This window comes from Neopsephotus bourkii, unplaced genomic scaffold (assembly GCF_033783945.1).
Source record: "Neopsephotus bourkii isolate Nb327-2 ecotype Australia unplaced genomic scaffold, CSIRO-AGI_Nbou_v1 NB_196, whole genome shotgun sequence".
Classification (NCBI taxonomy): Eukaryota; Metazoa; Chordata; class Aves; order Psittaciformes; family Psittacidae; genus Neopsephotus; species Neopsephotus bourkii.
In genome coordinates, this window is record NW_026900709.1 from 9,989,449 (window position 1) to 10,009,988 (window position 20,540).

Consider the following 20,540-nt stretch of genomic DNA (forward strand, 5'->3'; position numbering starts at 1 on the left):
ATTTCTGAAGCTGCCTTCATTCAGTCTTTGGTGAGCGCATGAAAGACATTTTTCACGTGTTAAGATCCATGACTCCGTTTTTCAGTCGCTTACGCGTAAGCATCGATTTTGCAATGAAACGTGCTCCACGTGCGCATAAAAGTAATCCCGGTCCATCCGCCCCGGTGGATACAGCCGGCTTCCCCCTGGCAGCCGGTGCTGTAGGAGCGGGCGCCCAGGATCTCTTCTGCAAGCCCGCTATAGCCGAGCGCCCCCAGGGGAATCGGTTCGTAGGCACAAGGCTCTGGGCGGCCCCGCGGGCAGAGCCCGCTCCCTGCCCCGCAGCACGGCGCACAGCGCGGAACCCTGGGCAGAGCCGGTCTCCCCTTGGGAGAGATGTGGGCGTCTTAACGCGGGGATTTAACAAACGGAATTCGCTTGGGCTTTCTGGAGGCACTCCGCGTTTCTGCCTGTCTGCTGAAGTACTGAAGCGGCGCAAATAATGCTATAAATCAAACCTCTTTAACGGGAGCGCTCGCCTTACCTCCCCCCGCCTCGCCCGCAGACCGGGCTTGCCCCTTCCCTTGCACACGCATGACAGACAAAAGGACCCTCCCTCTCCCCCCGCACACGCCCACCGATGCTCCTGAATGAGGCGCCCACTGCTGCGGAGCGCCTTAGCGCAGCACCCCCTACTCGCGGTCCTCCGGCCGGGGACCCTGCACGCTTCTACCCTTCTCCCCCAGCTTTCCCTAGGGAGGTTGGTGAGGCGGCTGCCGCCAGGCTTGCGGCGGTGCTCCCCTCCCGCAGCGGGGCTCGCCAGCCCTCCCTCCTCCCCGCCTGCCCCCCCGCTCGGCTCTCGCGTCCTCCCCCCACCCGCCCCTCCCTCCCTCCCTCCTCAGCGGTCCGCCGGCTGGGTTACGCAGCAGCAGCCGCCAGCACTGACAGCGCCTGGCAGAAGGGGTTTGCCCGAGCGCTCTCGGAGCATCTCGAGAGGCGCGGCGGCAGCGCCTGTCCGGCTCACCGGGAAAGCCGGCCCAAAACCGGGCTACGGAGCCACGACCAGAGAAGGACTGAGAGTCAAGGACCAGGGAAATAGCTAGAATAATACTAATACTACTGCTAATAATAATAAAGAGTGTGGGCAGGAAAAGGAGTTCGCGGGGGGAAGCAGAGGGCGAGAAGAAGGCGCGCTCCCGAGGACGGGCCCGGGCAAGGGGCAGAACCGGCTCCTCGCTGGGGCTACCGGCACCCCCTGCCCCGGGGCGGCCGTCGGGGCGGCAGCAGCACGTGGAAGCGGCGGGGCATGGTCTCCGCGGGGGCTCCTGCGGCCTGAGCCACCCCCACCGCCGGCACCATGGCGGCCGCCGCCGACACTGGCCTCGACGTGGCGGCGGTGGAAAGTTTCCTAGAGAGGCACCCGGAGCTGGTGGAGAAGTGGTTGAAGAGGAAGAACTCGCTTCCTAAAGCGCCCTCGGTACCCGCCGCCGGCCCGTCGGAGGAGCGCCGAAGCAGCTGCGGCCCCGGCGGCGGCTGGGGCAGTGCGGGCGGCCCCGGCGTCCTGCAGCGCCGAGCCTCTCAGATGGAGCTGCGGAAGAGCTTCGCCCGCTCCAAGGCCATCCATGTCAACCTTACCTACGACGAACATGTGCACGCCCGGGCGCAGGAGCCGCTGAGCAGCGTACGGCGGCGGGCGCTGTTGCGGAAGGCCAGTTCCTTGCCCCCCACCACCGCGCACATCCTCAGCGCCCTGCTGGAGTCCCGCATCAGCCTGCCCCAGTACCCCCCCACTGCCCTGGACTACAAACGCTACCTCAAGGAGCATAACGAGCGCCAGTTCTTCCTGGAGCTAGTCAAGGACATCTCCAACGACCTGGACCTCACCAGCCTCAGCTACAAGATCCTCATCTTCGTCTGCCTCATGGTGGACGCCGACCGGGGCTCCCTTTTCCTCGTGGAGGGGGCCGCCGCCGGTAAGAAGAGTCTAGTCTCCAAGTTCTTCGACGTGCACGCCGGCACCCCGCTGCTGCCCTGCGGCTCCACAGAGAACAGCAACGAGGTGCAGGTGCCCTGGGGTAAGGGCATCATCGGCTACGTTGCAGAGCACGGAGAGACCGTCAACATCCCCGACGCCTACCAGGTAGGAGCCGGGCAGGCTCCCAGGGCTCCGCTGCCCCCAGCTCCCCCCCGGGACCTCGGCGGCGGATGCGCCTGCCGGGGAGCCCCTCCGCCGCCCGGCCCTTCCTCCCTCCTGGGGCGTCCCTCCCCGCCGCCCGGCTTCTCCCCGGGCCGTCCCTGCCGGGGGTTGCGCGTAGTGCGCGCGAGTACGCTCGGGTCAACTGTTGACGGGGCGGGAGGGGACTCCCATGAAGGGGAGAGGAAAGCGGAAAGCCTTTCCCGGCGGCCGGCGGGGCCAGAGTGGCCACTAGGTCGGTCCAGCAGTGCTGCTGGATTTCACAGGAGTGCTACTTCCCTTCACACGTTTTCAAAACGTGTTTTGGAATCGGTTGAAGAAAAGTTTAAAAAAATGCCCGTGACAGTCCCGATGATCACATTCTTAAATCTCTGTGTCGTTAATGTTTCCTGTCTACCCTCTGCTGAAGTAATTTCACTGCTTTCAAAGGAACATGTATTTTCAACTTTGCCTATGCCCACTGAACCCACATGGCATGTATTTTCAATCGTATTCTTAGGACTGATAACCAGTCTTGTTCTTTTACAAGGGTTTTTGCCACCTTTCACTTTTATAGAGCCTTCAGTGTGAATTGTGATAAAGTAGTCCTGGCTTCAAGGCAAAAATTCCCATTGACTTCAGCAGGAACCGGTGTGTCTTCACCTGTGTGTGTAAATGAAAACTGGTGCATTCAGTTTACTAGCTTGAAGCGTATCTCTCAGTCCTAGGGGCTATTTCTAGTGTTTATTAGTGTGAGACACTGTCAGCAGTTTGAGGCTCCTGAGAAAATTAACAACCACAGAGAGACAGACTGAGAAACTGAATTAGGATCTGGGAAAGCTTCAGAAAGGTGGGAGATGCATATCTTTAAGGATTTTAGTGATAATCATTGCCCAATGCCTAATTTTGCTCTGCAATAATAGCAGAAACAATAAACATTAAAAAAAAACCTGTTGATGCTTTATAGCAAACCATACAAGGAAGAAACTTGAAAATAAAATTGAATTATTTTTGTTTGAAATGCAGAAGAGCCAAGGTAAATGTATTTTGGGTCGAATATTTATTTATTCGGCAAGCAGTGAAAAATACCAAGGACCTCACAGATCTAGACAGACAGAGGTTCCCAACCCAGAGTTCAAAGGGAATGAACAGAGCTTGGTAAAAAAGCTGTAATATTCAGACTAAAATGACTGAATGTTGGATCACCTTTGAAAAAAATTGAGCTTGTTTTCTTCCTTTATTTTTCCTTTTTACCATTATACACCATCTGATTTTTTTTTTTTTAATTATTATTACTTCTCAAACTGTACTTTTCCCAAAATACCTTCTGTTGGGGGTTAAGTAGATGCTTTCACTAGTCTCAAGTGGCTAAACAGATAGAAAGGATATCTGAGTTTGGCTGTGAAAGGGCTTGATCTCTCCTTTTAACTCTGGAGAGCTCCAGCCAATTTTTTTTTGAGAATGCCAGTGGAAAGGATGCTTCCTAGTCCCAGGGGACTGCATTATTTTTTCTTCAATGTTTATTTTGTGTTCCCTTCCCTTATGAAAAAGTCCCACTACTTTAAACAGTTTGTCTGTTTCATTCCCTGAGAAAAGTAAAAAACAACCCATCCAGTTACCATTCCTGGTACTATCTGTATTATGCTTTTGTTTGGCTCCTATCCAAAATTGATTAAAATACTATAAATAATACAATTCATTGTCTATTTAAGCCACAAGTACATTAGTTGCAGTAGAAGGGAAAGTTCTAAGCCAAGTTCACCCCATAATTTTATCAATTGCAACTTCCCTGCTTTCAGTGGAGTTACTTCTAGCTGTGCAACTCTTGTGCAAAAGAAACCTTGCAACCTTAATGAAAGTTTTGGTTTATAATAAAATGGGGGATCTACTTTCTATTATGTTTCTAAATTATTTATCTTCTTTTACCTGACAAATATATATCCAATTTAATAGTATAGAGAGCCCTATGGAAGTCCAGGTACATGTGTGTAAAGAAGCAACAGCTGTTCCGTTTCAGATCATTGTAATGCTCACAATGCAGCACTTTAAAAATTAATAAATATGATTATATGATTTTTTTTTTTGCCAGCATTTCCACTGGTGCTGGAAGTGTTTAAACAACTGTCAGGTACAAGAAAGTACCAACAGGAAACTTTGTCAGGCTGACAGGCAGAGTTGAAGATAAAGGGGTGACAGCACAGCACCATTTTGTCAACTGAAGAGAGTGTCTGCATTGATACTACCCACTTGGTAAGAAAAGGCCTTATGATAGGACAGAAGAACACCTCTAGATTAAACTTCTACTTTCTTTTTGTTGCTTTCTTTTTTTTTTTTCTTTAAATGGCAAACTTGTTTAAAAAGGTAAAGATACTACTGTATAATCACTTGGCTAATTTACAGTGTTGGGAAATTTGTTTTATTATCATCTAACCATCTTTATTTTGTCAGGGCCTGCTCTAATGCCAGTTGGAATTCCACCATTGAGTACAAATTGGGTTGCCTGCTTCTATCATCAGCTACTACTGACATTAATAGGACTTTAGTGCAATCCACATTACATATAAATCCTGCCATGTCTTGGAATGTGCTTCACACAGGCAGTCCCCTGTGCCCATACACAGACTGGTTTAGGAAATCTTTGTAAGTGGCTGGCAGTGTAATTTTCAGAGACTGTGTTAAGTTTTCAATTACACATTTATTTTTCTAAAAAGTAGTAAAAAATGAAATCAAACAATAGGCTGGGGCTTTTCCACAATCCTGTGATTATTCCTGTTGTTGAGTCAGACTTTCAAAACCTGCTCATGGAAACAATTTTCTGTAGTTCAATAAGCATACTTAGATACAAGGTTTGGAACTAGCATTGTGTATTGAGGCCTGTATAATAATAAATTCTTTTAATACTAAACAAAACTATATAATGCCTCACGGCACGTTGATTTAGGAAGTTCAGCAGTGACTGAACAAACTCTTTGGAGTTTCACAGCATCAGAGAATTTGACAGATATTTAGTTAATAGAAAGATTTCATTTGATAATGACTGATTCAAAAGTTGCACAATTTCATTCGTGGCATTAAAATAGCTTTGTTTATTGCATTGCAAAATCAAGTGATGACAGCGACTTTATAATTATAACACTTCGCAAAATATATGATCTAATCTGTAAGAGTTAGCACTATAGAGGATTTAAGAACAGAAAAGGAATTAGATACATTCTTTGCATTTTGGAGCCAGTCTTAAACACTTTCTCCTGCAAGTAATCCAGCTGACTTGCAAGTTGAACTCCTAGTTGGTTTAAGTTTGAAAATAAGGCCTTGGGTCTTCCCCTGTGTTAATTTTAGGAAGCATTTCTGACTCTTTATTCTTATGTGAATAATGCACTGTGGCTTGAGCACATATGTTGGAAGAATCCAATTATACTGGCAAGAAAATTTAGGTCCTGAATGTCCATTGAGACTCCTTTTAATAGAGCATAAATGTAGCTTCTGAAGTCATGTATGGAGACTATTAAGCATATCATAAGTGCACAGGAAGAGAGGCCATTAAACCTTACCTACAATTCTTCTGAGTTGTTTAAAAATGTAAGTTTTTTCCTATTTAAAGCTATAGATTTCTTTTTTTATGTCATCCCTTCTTCTTACATTTCTTCTATGATGTTTAGCTGAAACTACTGATCATTTTAATTTTGTTCTACCTTTTAGAGCAATATTTAAATAAAATCTTTAAATCACAAGTAATTTTTGGTTATCATTATACCTTTAGCTGTGCAAACATTGGGAGATAATTTTATAGCATCCCAAGTCCTTCTAACTAGTGAAAAAAACCCTATGATTCTTTAGAATAGTAAGCATACATTGGAAAGTGGTGAAAACTATGTTCTGCCATTTGCCAGTGTCAGCTGAATAAAGTTTCTGTGCATCTTACGTGAAATTAAGAATTTAAAAAGTAGCTTTTAAAGACAGAAGAAAATAATGGCTTACCAGATAGATGCTTTAATAAAGTGGGTAGCAAAGAGAGGAAAAATATTAAATGGAATAAAGCTAAGACGCTGGGTTTTGTTGAGTTGGAGAAAGTGACATAAAAGATGGTCAGAAATTATTTTTCTCAAGTCTTTAAAACCAAAATGTAACCACATTACTGGAGCTAAAAATCAAGTAAAACAAGAGACAAGTCAAGCTCTGCTCTACACCCTCCTGTGACCTCTTTCAAGCTTAGGCCAAGCAGAATACAGCTAATGCACACAGCCTTTTACAGTACATTTTAAGTATCCTTTATCACCTTAGATACAGGCATCAGTGTTGTCTTCAGGATGGCTGGGTGAGCTCTAAGCGTTCATGGTCTCCTGTTGTGTCAGGGCAGCATTACAACATTACTGCTCATAGGCACAAACCTTTCAGCCTGTGGGACGGGCTGCTGGTGTAGAATGTCAGGAGCAGGTGAGAGCCACATTTTTACACAGGGTAGCTGTTTGTTACCATCAGTATTAACAGTGCATCTCCTTCAATTTTAAAGAGCAGTTAAAGCATTAAAATCCTGGGTGGTGGGAGGTTCAGTTCTGCAAATGGGAAGCACTTAGGCACTGTTTTATTCAGCAGCACTTGAGCCACAGGCACCAACAATGGCAGTATTCATTTCAGTGCTGACTCTTTAAGGACAGAGGTTGCTCTTCAGAGAGCATGAAAGCTGGTAAGCAGAATAAATAATAATTTTTAAAAATTGCATATAATATAGAAAAAAAGAGTTAAACCAATTTTTGCTGAGCATTATTCACTAGAAAAGTGCCACGGGGAAGGCAGAAGATAATTGCAACTCTAAAGAACTACACTGCTCTGATATGCTTTCCACAAAAGGACACTCCAGCCCATCAGGCAAAATTTAGGAAAGCTTGAAACTGTACAAGTCAGTAAATTGGTGAAGGGATGTTGTGATTATCCCAAGAGTCAGAGGAGACAAACATGCCCTGCGTGTCACAGCAGCATTGGCCTAGGAGAGAGGGCTCTCTCCGCAGCACCTTCTTGCCCCTCCACAGTAGAGGGCCCTTGGAGCAGCAATTGAGGAGGTCTCCTCACCTCCTGTCACCTCCCTCACCCCTCATGTCTTCTTCTCAAGGAACAGTTTGTGATGAACTTGTAACACATCATAAGGCTTTCGTGTGTCACAGCACCACAGCTCTCACCTTGGAGATGTTTGCCAGGGGCAGGAGCTCCTATGTAGAAGAACATACACCCACCTGAGGGCTCAGTTTCATATCTCCATGCTACTGCTGAGGTGGATCACCAGGACAGGCAGGTCTGCACAGCTCAACGTACCCCACTGATGATAGCCCTAAGGTATCATAAAGGAACACAGAGTTTGAAAGGTCCTTTGGAGAGCTAGGGTAGTTTTCCTGCCCTCTGTAAGACCATCTTTTGTTAAGCTGTCAGACTTCTAACTGATTTATTGCTCAGTTAGTCTATCTGTCTGAAGAAAACAAACATTTTAATTTCCCCCCCCCCTCCCCCCCCAGATGCTTGTAAAACTTCTTTGTGGAACAGGTGTGAAACTGGTGCCTCTGGGGCCTGTAATTTCCTTGCGAGAAAGAGATATGTTTGTATAGAGCAGGTTGGTGACTATGAAAGAATTGCAGGATTAGGCCCTTAACGTTTTAGCTGAAATCCTGGTACAATCACAAGCCTGAATAAAGCTGTAGTCTTGTTTGGTAAATTATTTTGCTGTTCTGATTGGTTTTCAATTATCAAAACAAATGGATGTTTAATTTTGGTTTTTTGGTTATTAACAATTGTAGGCTAGTGTGTAGTTTTTCTATAGAATAACACAATAGATAAGCATGCAATCATTATGCAAGTTAATTTGTCTTATTTTTCTAAAACCAGTGTATTGACAAATTCTGAAATATAAAGAACTTGAGCCAATGGCTCAGCAGAGTTGCATGTTAACAGAATAACAGCAACTGCGTGTTGTCTGAGCTTGATGTCTCTACTGTGTACATATTAAAATGTGTGGCTTTGTTAATAATACTACTGCTTTGTCACAAGAAGGTAGCTTTGATTTATTATTCAAGAATTTTATACTGCTTCTGTAACATTTGAGCCCATGTATTGCTCACCTGAGTAATCACTTGCAGGTGACGGGCTTAAACCCATACCCAAGTTTCTGTTGAAACCCCCAGGTGGTTTGTTGGTTTCTTTCCTTTGAGGAGTATTGGCTTTTTAAAGCCACCCTGTGTGTATGTATATTTTATGTAAATAACATTAAGGAGATCAGCACTGAGACCTGTCTGAAAGAGGGGTTGAAATGAGATGGGAGCATGGGCACTATTGTGGTTGGTTCCCAGCAGGGCATTAGCCAGGTCCAGAAGGACACAGAGTAACTATGATGGAGGCAAACAGTAGTTGGTATGATCTCTAAATATTTAAAATTAGAGGAAAAATATATTTCTTTGTCAGTTTTTTTTTCTTTTTAATGGTGATACAAGCAGAGCAGAAGTGCACAGAAACTGTGCAGAATCCAAGACCACAACTTAATTTACTTTTGTCCTGTGGGTGATTTAATAGGAGTCTGTTTTGAAGGAAGAAAACAAGAACTTTTTGATGTATCTGGGTAAGGTTGTCATACAGAGGAATATTTTCTGATCCCTGCTGTAGATCAGCTCAGACTATGAAGCATGAGATCTAATTATGCTTATTAACTTGGCAGCCATGTCTGCAAACGTAATAGTGCTTATGAAGTTATTTACTCCTGTCTTTGATACTGCCTATACTATTTTTCTCCACTATTTTTGTGCCAGTCAAAAGTAGACAGCACGCATTATTACTTATGTCTGTGGCCTAACTAATAAATGAAGCAGTGGTCAGAAAAGGACATAAAAGCTATAACACTTTAGCCAAACTAAAAAACAAACAAGCAAACTGCTGATATGTTTTAAAGGAAAAACAAACCAACACACCAAAATTTTAGTGTTGCATCATTGCAAGTGAATATTTTGTTGGTTTTTTTTTCAAAGTAAGATTGTGTTTGTTGTTTTGGGGGGTTCTGTTTTTTGTTTGTTTGTTTGTTTTTGTTTTTTTTGGGGGGGTTAGTTCAAATGATACATGGACTTTTTTTAAATCTGGAAATTAGGATTTTTTCAGGGTTAATTTTCCCTATTTTTCTTTTTTTTTTTTTTTTGGAATTGTTCTGGGAGTGTAGGAATAGAGTCAGCTGAACTGTTTTGTGCATCCTTATCTGTTTTATTAAATTTGTATTACAAGAAATATTGTTGTCATTATATAAATAGTCACAATACAACTGGACTGCGTGCTTATTTACTTGGGAGAATTGGGTTTCTGATGCTGGTGAATGGCACTAGTTTGTTTTTCTTCTGCCTTTGTCTCTGGGGCTTTAGAAATTTTGGGGGAGATGACAAGAATAGCTGCAGCAATCTTTACATAGAAGTTTCTTCAGAGATTGCTTTATTACTTGTGTTTTGTGTGCAACTTTCTTCTCTACAAGGTTTTTCCCATATCTGCTGTAGTGGTTTATTACTTGGTTTGTGTTTCCTATTTATGCACAATGTAATTTATACCATATGTGATTTGTAGAGAAGAGTATCTAGAACAGACTGGGTGACAATTTTTCTTTTGTGTTTAGCTTTGTTAGTGTTGTGCCTTGAGTCTAGATAACTTGCTGTATTTTGATTGCTCTTTTTGTTTGCTATAAAAGCTTATGTATTCTATACTTGAAGCATGATTAAGAAGTTGAATAGGTCTCTTCCAGTTTCAGCTTCTTCAGTAAATGTAAAGGCTCCTGCAGGATGGCTTCCTATAAAGTCAGTTGGAGGCACATTAAATCAGTCTATCCCATACAGTTTGGTAGTACAGAAATACTTAGGTTAACAATGCTGTCAAACATACTACTTCTGTTGCCTATTTTTGATACAACTTGGGTAACTCAATAAATTAAATACAGTATATTCAATGAAATTTTGCTGCAGGTTTCTTGTTTTGGGTATTTTTGTGAGCCCTTCCTAAGGAAGAAGCAATTATGTGCAATGAACTATAAAATATAGTAGGCCAGGCTTGTTAATTGAGCACCTCTTGTGTTCTTCTGTTCAGTGTGATTAAAAAGCAGTAGTTTCAAATAATTAAAAAAATCAGAAATGGCTTTTCCTTGTAGCTGTCAGCTTTGGCTGAGTCACTTATACGATTTCACTAGATTGACTGCTTTCTCCTTAGACTCTGGAGAAGGAAAACAATGTCATGAAGACTTAATTTGTGGAAATGTATTCAGGCAGGCTTCATCCTCCACTACGTTACTTGACTCTTAGCTACCTTGGTTTAGGATCCTACTTTTTCTGTTCTAAATTATGCTAATAATACTCGCATTAATTGTACTAGCTTTGCTAAGGATATAGAAGGACACGTTTTCTTTCCAAGTTCAAAGAGTTATACTATGTTGAAAGAAAAACACAAACCAACAGAAACTACCCTTGCTAACAATGTTTGAACCACCTTCTTGAACTGAAAATCAACACTGAAATGCACTTGGTAAAACTTTGCTCAGAAGTTAAAAGTAATTTCTGTCAACCTATTCTGTTAGTTCAAATGTCTTGAGAAAAGATATGTAGATGTAAGTAAGAACAAAATACTTGTTTTGAATGTTTCATGGGTGTTAGAGACCCTTTATGGCTAGTTGTGGAATACTGCATGTCCTTAGAATTTTTTGAGAAGAAATCTTTTTATTGCCCTTTTTTTTTAATTGGAAATCTGTAGATAAGGCTTTAACATTTCTTTCTGGCCAGCATGCATTCATTTTTGTAGGCTTTGTCTAAGTGTAGTTGTTTAGGTTTATTCATGATCAGTTATTATTTGGTGACTTTGTCCATGGACCATGCTATATCAAAGAAAAAAGGACAAGGTCCTAAAGGATTTTTCTTTTGCTTGCTACTTCTGTCAATGATACAGCTGATTTGACTCTTTTCAGTCCTTGCTGAATTCATAGTCAGATTTACAGACTAATTTTATGAATACAGAGGTCAATCTGGAGGACTTGACATACAGGAGATAAGCATTATTTGGTTAGGTCTGCATTCAAATTGCCTGAAGCCTCAGGTACATCAAGATAAATGAGCATCTTATGGGATCAGGGCTTGTAAACGTCATTAGTGTTTTCATCCAATATGCTGAAGGTAAGGGATCTAGAAAAGTGTATTTGAATATACCAGCTTACTGATAAGAATTCATGCTGCTCACAGCCTGGTTCTACCGTTTCTGATCCTTATGTTCATGATAGCTTTCAGGTCACACTTTCAATGTTATCCAAACAGTTACAGGAACTAGAAATCTAATATGTTTTTAATGGAAATTGAGATTCTGATTCCAGAACCCTAGGAAAAAGACTGTGCTGTAATCTGGTATTGTATAGAATAGAAGCATGAAGACGTTTGTCTGATCTCATCTATTGACAGTTTTAAAATATGTCCAAAAAGAAGCAGGACTTCCGTGTCACTGCACAAGCAGCTGAAATACCAGTACTTTCATTGACAAATCAAACCTGCTCTCTTCTGTGTCTTTACTTGATTGAATGTCACATTTTACAGGGTAATACTTCCCCAAAGAAGAATTTACAATCAATAAGTAACTTTAGACAAGGATAAGGTTTATCCTACAGAATAACTGTTCCTTGTTGGCAGTTTTGAAATTCCAGTACAAAGTGCCTGTCTTCACATTTTGAATACCTCTGTCATCTAGAAATCTCTATATAGAACCAAAGTACTAAAACCAACTGTTTCATTTTAGCACTATTGTAATGTTTTATATAAATAGTTTAATAATATTTTAAAATTAGTGGAAGACTTTGCTTGTAATTCTTGAGTGGTTTTGTGTGAAAATACTGCCAGTACAATCAAAATTATACTGAAGTCTCTCAAGTGTATATTTTATCTGGTCTGTCCATAACTTCTGAATGTAAGTCTTGATTGTAAAAGAAACTTAAAAGTAAGTGCTGCATTCTGTCAGTATACCTCCTTACTGTGTGGGAGCCTGGTGCAGGTGAGGACCCTCTTGTGCTGCAGACTGTTTTAGCAGTTCATATCTCAAAATGTTTGCAGTCTGACAGAGGGCTTCTCTCTGACTTTCCAGCTTTGTTATCAGCTGCTGAACAGGCCTCCTTGCTTAAGGTTACTATGCTGTAAGGAGAGGTAGATGTTAATCTTGAGCAAGCTTCTCGGCCATCACAGTTCATACTTGGGCATTGAGGTTTTTATTGATGCTGTTAAACCCAGTAATACCTCACTGTGGGATCCTGCCATATACATTCTATTATGACAATACGTGATGGAAGAAGGAGGCTGTGAGCATCAAAGTGGTTTGGGACATAATGCAGGTCATCCAGTCATTGAGTTTTCTCATATTGTTGAACCATGCGGTATATACATTAATGTTGCCAGAAACAGTGTTTTATTTTGTTCACTTACATAGCCTTCCTTATCCCTTTTCTAAATGTTACCAAAATAAAATTCCTGCCTGCTTTTCTACAAAAGGTTAGGGGTAGAGTTTCACTTCACATCTTTATGATTTTCAGTTTTTACCAAGTTCCTGTTGAGATTTTCCTCAAAAAGTCTCCCTTTCCTAATTAAATGCAGTGATGTCCTTATACTGTGCTTTCCGTATCTTTAGTCTCTGCTTTAGAGAGGTAATACGCTTCTCCAAAATGTAGTCCAGTTCTCTAGCATATGTGGATAATTTGATATCAGATGGCAGGAACACCAAAGCATGTCATTGCATCTCTGTATAATGGCATGCTTCTGGGACTGAGGTTGTCTTCTCTGGGATCCCTGTGCTTCCTTTCTCCTAGTGCAAGGGTCCCAGTAAGAGACACAAATGGGGAAACTTCCAAAATCCACTTGAAAGTCAGAAAAGCAATGTAGTAGCAACTGAAACCCACTTTCCAGATTGCTTATCCCTCCTGTGTCTCTGGTTCTCCATAGCATCTATTAAGGAACACAAAATGATAGTTCATCATTGGATCTGTTCCTAACACCAGCAGCTGTACTGTATATATCCAGTTCAGACAGGTTCACAAGTCCCCTGTTTTGTGTGCCGCCATTCATTGCAGGTAAATTTCAATTGGATTAAAATACCCACTGCAGTGAACCTTGTTACCCAAACAAAAGAAGCTTTCAGATCAACATGAATACATCTTCCTAATTTTTATCCCAGACCTCTGTTTAGTCTTGTAACAATGTATCTCCTTTAATTGTGTATTCAGAGAAATGAATTGCAACTTGCTTCATCTGTCCCAACAGCCACCCTTTTTCAGTTAAACTCCCCCTTGAAGACTTACTTTTTTTTATAAGGCTCACAAGATGTAAATCAAAACCAATACTACTAGTCAAGCCATGCTTTCATTTCGGTGTTTTCCCATGTACTGTTTCACTTTGAACAAAATTAGTGGAGCAGAGACCGTCTCTCCAGTAACACAAAGAGCATTACCAATATTTCAGCAACAACAGCTAATTCCAAATAGTAATTCAGACATTACCAAGAAGCAGTTGAAGAAATGATGTTTAATTTATTCATTGGCAAAGCCTATTGTGTGATAATTGCATTGCATTTCATATTCTTCTGTTACAGAAGAACCAGCTATTTCTAGGCAGGATTCTTTACAGTGAAGAACAGATCAGCTTCGATTAAAGTTGATATAAAAGTGTTTAGAAGCATGTGGGAAGATCACAAGATCAGGTAGCTCTGGATTCTTGATGCCATTATTAAAAAATATTCATCATGAGGGTTCTAGTTCTCCTAAGGAAGTTGTTAGGCACACATAATTCAAGGAAATCTCACCAGAGCCTTATCAAAGACTGCATATTAGTAATCTGGTCTTTATGGAAGCAAGGATTGTTTACTATACTCCAGAGGCAGAAATAGGTGTAAGGAAGAAGAACCACTCCTAATAAACTTACAGAATTAAAATAGAACAAAAAAAAAAGACCAAGAGTTTGGTATGCTGTGGCAGAAGAGCACTGTAAACTGTGTGTTAATACTACAGTTGGTGTTAATTCCTTGTGGTTGAAAAGTGTGGAAAATTGCAACAAGTAGTAAAATAGCCAAATGTATATGTCAGTTTCTGAGTGTAGAACATTTATAAATCATGTCTCTTGAGGCAACTAGAGCAGTCTATTTCTATGGAATCTGCAATTAACAACAGGGAAGTAAAATTGCCAAGAAGGTCTGTCAGTATTGAGCATCAATAAAGATTTAATGAATTATATCTTTCTCATTGCAATCAAATTTTCTCTTAAAGACTGTATGGATTGTTTTCATCACCTGAGACAAATATGGACATTATTTCACAGTCAATGTTGTCTAAACTTTTGAAAAGAAAACTTGTTTTTGTAGAACAGCTCAGTTTGCTCATATTAAGGGAGTCAGAACTGGCTGTAACTATTGTCTGCAGCATAAATGCTAACTTCACCCCACAGGAACGTAGCTGCTGCCAGTAAATAGCAATAATTCCCTTCCTGGCTGATAGCTGTTGAAGACTGTTCTCCAAGATGAACAAAGATGCTGTTAGCACTACTACTGCTGAACTTTGCAGCCTCCTTTTTAAACTGCGATCAAATTCAATTTGATTTCAAGATATAATAGTGTCATTCTACACATTTTTTGCACTACTAGTTATGGTTTTGAAGATGGTAGTTTTATAATCTTTTACAATGTATTGCATTCTGATGTTCCTGCAAGTATTAAGGCACCTGGGTTTTCATTAAAGCATGAGACACTATTTCTAGTGTTTAGTGTAAATTGTGTTAGTCAGTTTGCCCCTAAACCATGATTCAAGTCTGAAGTAAGAACTGTCTAAATGCAGTTTAAGTCAATGTCTTTATGTTTTGGGATTAGCACTAAGACTTTAGTACCTGGGTAACTCTGGGAACAGAAATATAATCTATGTGCAGCACTCTGACCCACAGAAGAGGGCTGACAACAAGAAAATTGAAGAAAATCTAGATCTAATAAAAGATTTGGGGTGTTTCGGGCTGAAAATGGAAGTAGTCTTTGAATGTGATGAAAGCATTTATTTCTCATGTACATCCCTCAATAAGGATTATATGCAGCCTTAAGCACATTCTTTGCCTTATAAAAAAAAAAAGCAAACAACAAAATACTTGCTGGTGTTATTCATACCAAGATGCTCTTTGAAGTACTACTCTTCAATGTGTGTTTATAAGCATTTTTACTGTTTGGCTGTAAGTTTGATTTCTGTCATTCTGCTTTAAGAGGGATCTTATGCTCACAGTGTGTGTTCTGGGTTGTTTTTTGGATTTTGTTTCTTTTTTTTTTTTGACAAAGTGCATGCTTTATGGTTAATAGGATTACACTGCAGGCTTATTTAATTGTCATCTGGAGATTATATATAAGCATTAATTAAAATAGATAAAAATCTTCATAGTTAATGATGCATTAACATTGTTTAAAAAAAATCTAAATAAAAGTGGATACAACAGCATATGAAATAATTGTGCCTAAAAGAAATTATATGTAACAATAGAAATACTTGATGTCAGACAATTTTTGGTCAGCAAAATTTGAAAATTAACAAATTAACAAAGCTACAAAAAATTATACTTGCAAAATTCTTGCATAAATTATTGCTACTTGTCAGGTAAAGCTTAAGGGAAAACATTTATTGTGGGCATTCAGTTGCTCTGTTCTAATAGCACTGAGAGTTTAAATTTGCCCCTTAGAGCAATACAGATTAATGAAAAATAACTCTAGATTAGGAACTTTCAGACTATTCAGATATTTGCCTATATATTTTCAGCACAGCACTTCTTGCAGCTTATTATTCTTTCATACAAATCCCATCATCTGCATGCTCCACACACTATAAAAAGATCTGTTTCATGAACTGTGAACAGCTCTTTTGTTAGTGTGTGCTTTGCAGGAACTATGGTGTGTGCACAGGAGCTTGAGGCCCTCACCAGTGCTTACAAGGGCTGTGTGGTTACCCACAGCTTTGCTACTAGGAATGTTTATTGGCAGCAGTAGGATCATAAGGGTTGGAAGGGACCTTAAATCTAGTTTCAACCCCCTGCCATGGTCAATGACACCTTCCACTAGACTAGGTTGCTCAGTCCCCATCCAACCTGCCCTTGAATGCTTCCAGAGCATCCTGAGGCATCTACAACTTCTCTGGGCAACCTGTTTGAGTGCCTCACCAACATAATAGTGAAGAATTTCTTCCTAATATCTAATCTGTCCCCCTTTTTATTGTCACCACATACCTTTGTAAAGTCCCTCTCCAGATTTATTGTAGGCCCCCTTTAGGTACTAGAAGGCTGTTAGAAGGTCTTCTGAAGCCTTCTCTTCTCCAGGCTGAAAAACACCAGTTCTCTCAGGCTGTCTTCATGGAAGAGTTCTTCCAGCTCTTTGGTCATCCCTCTGATCTTCCTATAAGACTTGCTCCAATAAGCCCATGTCTTTCTTATATTGGGGGACCCCAGAGCTGGATGCTAGTACTCCAGGTGAGGTCTCACAAGAATGGAGTAGAGGGGGAGAATCCTCTCCCTTGACCTGCTGGTCACACTTCTTTTGAGGCAGCCCAGGATACAGTTGGCTTTCTGGGCTGTGAGCACACAGTGCCGGGTCATGTTTTGCTTCTCATCAACATACACTACACCCCTAAGAAAGTCTTCTTGGGTTGCTCTCAATCCATTCTTTTCCCAGACTTTATCTGTGCTTCGGTTTGCCTTGACCCAGGCGTAGGACCTTGCACTTGGCCTTGTTAAACTTCATGAGGTTGGCATTGGCCCATCTCACGAGTGTGTCAAGGTCCCTCTGGATGGCATCCCTTCCATCCAGCATCTCAACTGCACCATACAGCTTGGTGTTATCAGCAAACCTGCTGAGGGTACTCTCAGTCCCATTGCCCATGTTGCTGACAAGGATGTTAAGCAGTGCCAGTCTCAGTGCCCACCCGGAGGAGTACCACTCGTCACTGATCTCCACTTGGACATTGAGCTGTTGACCGCAACTATTTGAGTGTGACCATCCAGCCAGTTCCTTATCCACAGCATGGTCCCTCTGTCAAATCTATGCCTCCAATTTGGAGACAAGGAGGTTGTGCAGCACAGTTGTTGCGTTGAGCCATGGGTGTAAGGAGCTTGCAGTTTGTCAGGGCCCAAAGTGTGTTGTGCAGTTTTTATCACATTTTTTTATCTTTTTGTATTTATTTTCCTCATATGTTTAATTAGTCTTAATTTTTAACATGTTCTCCTGGTAGCTGCTTTGGTAGTGATGCTTTAGGCAGGTCGTTCTTCTAATTGAGAATATAAATGTGGCACTTTAGTGAATGCAATTGTGTAATGGTAAATCTTGTACTGATCCTTTGAGAAAACTATTTTTCTTAGTATCCTAACTGATGAAAAACAGCTAAAGAAGAATGGGATAACAGCAAAGCAACCACATAACGCTACTGAAAATACTGTATAAAATGTTGAAAAAATAAAATACTTTGCTGCCTGAAGAAAATGTAGATGTACAACATGCATGTTAACGCTTCCTTATTTTCTCTTGAAGGATCGACGCTTTAATGATGAGATTGACAAACTGACTGGATACAAGACAAAGTCACTTCTGTGCATGCCCATAAGAAACAGTGATGGAGAGATTATTGGTGTTGCCCAAGCAATTAATAAGACTCCTGGAGGTGCCCCCTTTTCTGATGATGATGAAAAAGTAAGATTACCTTTACTTTTGTATTTTTTTAAGTTTCTTTTGTAACTCAGTAGACTCTTCTAAAGATACTTAAACCAAATAAGTAAATGGTACAGCATCTATGTGAATGATGGCTTTTTTAGAAGCCCTTAACATAAAATGTACATTACTGTTGTTGATCTTGTGGCTTATACTTCAACTTAATGATCTCCAAATCTTTTGTAGCTTTTTTTTTTTTTCATGCAGTAGATCTTAATAGGAAGACTTTTAATTTTTTGCAAACTTACCTGTAAAAATAATTTTATGGCAGAAAACTGTCACAGAGACACTCCTAAGCTTGCTGAGTTTAAAAATCACCATATTCTTTTAGTCCTCTCCATCAGGAAAAATGCCTACAGTATATACAAAATAAATTTTATTTTAGAGGAAATGATCCATATGCAGCTTCATGATATTCTAATACATAGCAGACTTGCAAATGCCCATCAAAGGACAAAGAAGGAAGGAAGGGAGCACTAGATGTGTATATGAAGTGGAATTTGGAGAGTAAAGTGAGCTCAAGAAGCAGGAGAATAGAGGGTGCGAGAAGGAAGGAACTTGAATTAAATGGAAATGGGAAGACAGGAAATATATTGAAGGCAAATATATTCACCTGAATGTGGAGGGGAAATGTGCACAAAGCCAAAAGGTGACTGGGGAAGGGAATGACAGAGGACAGTAAGCTGGGGAGGAACTGAAGAGCAGTGCACTCTGCACAGTAGAGAGAAAGGGAGTCTCCTTCAAGCATGTAATAGGGAAATGCACTTCTGTGTATTAAAATATTACTGAATCTCATTTTTCTTTTTTTTTCTTTCTTTTTTTTTTTTCTTGTGGAAGTGTAGTTAAAGTCCCCAAAACCTCTTTGTGTTGATTTGGAGGCAGTGAATATTTGGTGCAGAGCCACTGGTGATGTATTACATGTGTGTTGACATTTCTGTGCTATAACAAAACCAGAAATTAAGTAATACTTGCTGGAAGGTGGAAATCTTGTCACATTGGTTCATCTAAATAGATGCAGATAATTTTTAGAAAGATAGCTTGACTTGAACAAAATGTGTTATAAAGCTAAACTACCAGTGGTTTATAAATGGTATGAAATATTGCATAAATCAGATTCCTCTTCCATAGAAACCATAGTAATTGTATTTTTGAGTACCTCTTGAAGTTGCTATTACATTATTTTTTTTATGTTATATACTTACAGCAATACATTTAGAGCATTGTATATAACTACTTCATAGTTTGAAAAAAACCTGGTGAAAATAAGTATATGAGCTTTTATATGAGTAATGTCTGGTAATCGAATTATACCCTGGTTTGCTGTGCAGTGGGAGTGATTCAAAATTGATTGTGTTTTTTAAATTTCAGTATGTAAAGGAACCTTCTGCAGTCCAGGTAGGAACATCTTTGACAAGTGAACTGTGTTAACAAGTGGCTGCATAGAAGTTGACAGTAAAAAAAATACCAATTATTTTTATACCTTCTATTAATTATCAGATGTCTTCCAATAGAAACAGTTATGAACAAATATTTCTTTACATTTTTATTAGATATTTTAGCATATCATAACTTTCCTATCAAGTGGAGCTCTTGCAGCAGTTATTCTTAGCAACACCTACTTACACATGAAGAGACACCTTGCTTGATTCATGTCACTCTCTGACATTGGTGTTTTTCCTATATTATACTCTGATCTGGTGTTAACCTCCTGCTCAGTTTCAAACTTCAGTTTCTCATTAAGACCTAGCCATTTTGGATGCAGGTGAAAAGAATAGGCATGTTTAGATTGTAATATATTTTAAAATTCATTCAACAAATATAAAAATTGGAGGGTAAAGCAGGCTTATAGTTTAACAGACTAAAAATGCAGATGACTCAGCTCCCCAGTGATACATAATACTGTAGAGTCAACTTTTAAAAAATTTTATAAATGCCACCTAACTGGTTACTCTTCAGACCAATATTATTAATTTTATAAAACTGAAAAATTAATTGCAAGAACAATACTCATTGCTGTGTGTATGTATATTTGGTGTCATCTTTTGATTAGATGTTTTTCTTTTAAATGTGTTGAGTAACAAGGGAGGAAGTCCCATATCTGGCAGGATTACTTATTCTAGCACCGCATTAGACAACTTTTCTGTGAAAAGCTTATTTTTTTTTTCACAAAAATAATTAGCTTTTGATTTCTATTTCTGTAAGAGGCCTGTGTAGCTCATTCTGCAGAGTGATCTAGTTTAAATAACTTTTAAAATAACCCTTAATTTTCAGATGCTACTTTTTCAGACATCTGAAGTGACCCAGTAATTCTTACGTTGTTTCTGTATAAGTTATCTAAACTTCTGAAACTATTGGTTTGCTTCTGAATGAAGTCTGATTCCTGAAAATCTTGGATGCTGAATATTGATTTACTAGCATACTATACAAAACTGTCAGTGAATGCTTCAGTGGGTATTGGAATTCAAACCAAACAAAATTAGACCTTCTCTGCACAGGCTTTTTTCTGCACTTTTTACTAGTACTCTCTGTGTCTGTGTAAAGGGGACTTTATTTAAAATGGAGCCTTTATGACAGATACATTTGATTATCGACTAGCAAAATGACTCTATACATGTGTGTATTACATGTACATGTAGAGTAAACATAATGTAAGTAC

The 20,540-nt window shown here is 40.3% G+C and overlaps 1 protein-coding gene across 2 annotated transcripts in view; it reads left to right on the top strand.

Moving 5' to 3' along the window:
• The first annotated feature begins 1,059 nt into the window (after positions 1 to 1,059).
• The window catches only part of PDE11A (phosphodiesterase 11A), a 141,249-nt gene continuing 121,768 nt past the window's right edge, over positions 1,060 to 20,540 (top strand). For both annotated transcript variants that reach the window (XM_061379535.1, XM_061379545.1), the window contains exons 1-2: positions 1,060 to 2,119; positions 17,708 to 17,866. In XM_061379535.1, the coding sequence (XP_061235519.1) occupies positions 1,337 to 2,119; positions 17,708 to 17,866 (942 nt within the window). In that variant the 5' untranslated portion in view covers positions 1,060 to 1,336. The remainder of the gene's footprint in view (positions 2,120 to 17,707; positions 17,867 to 20,540) is intronic.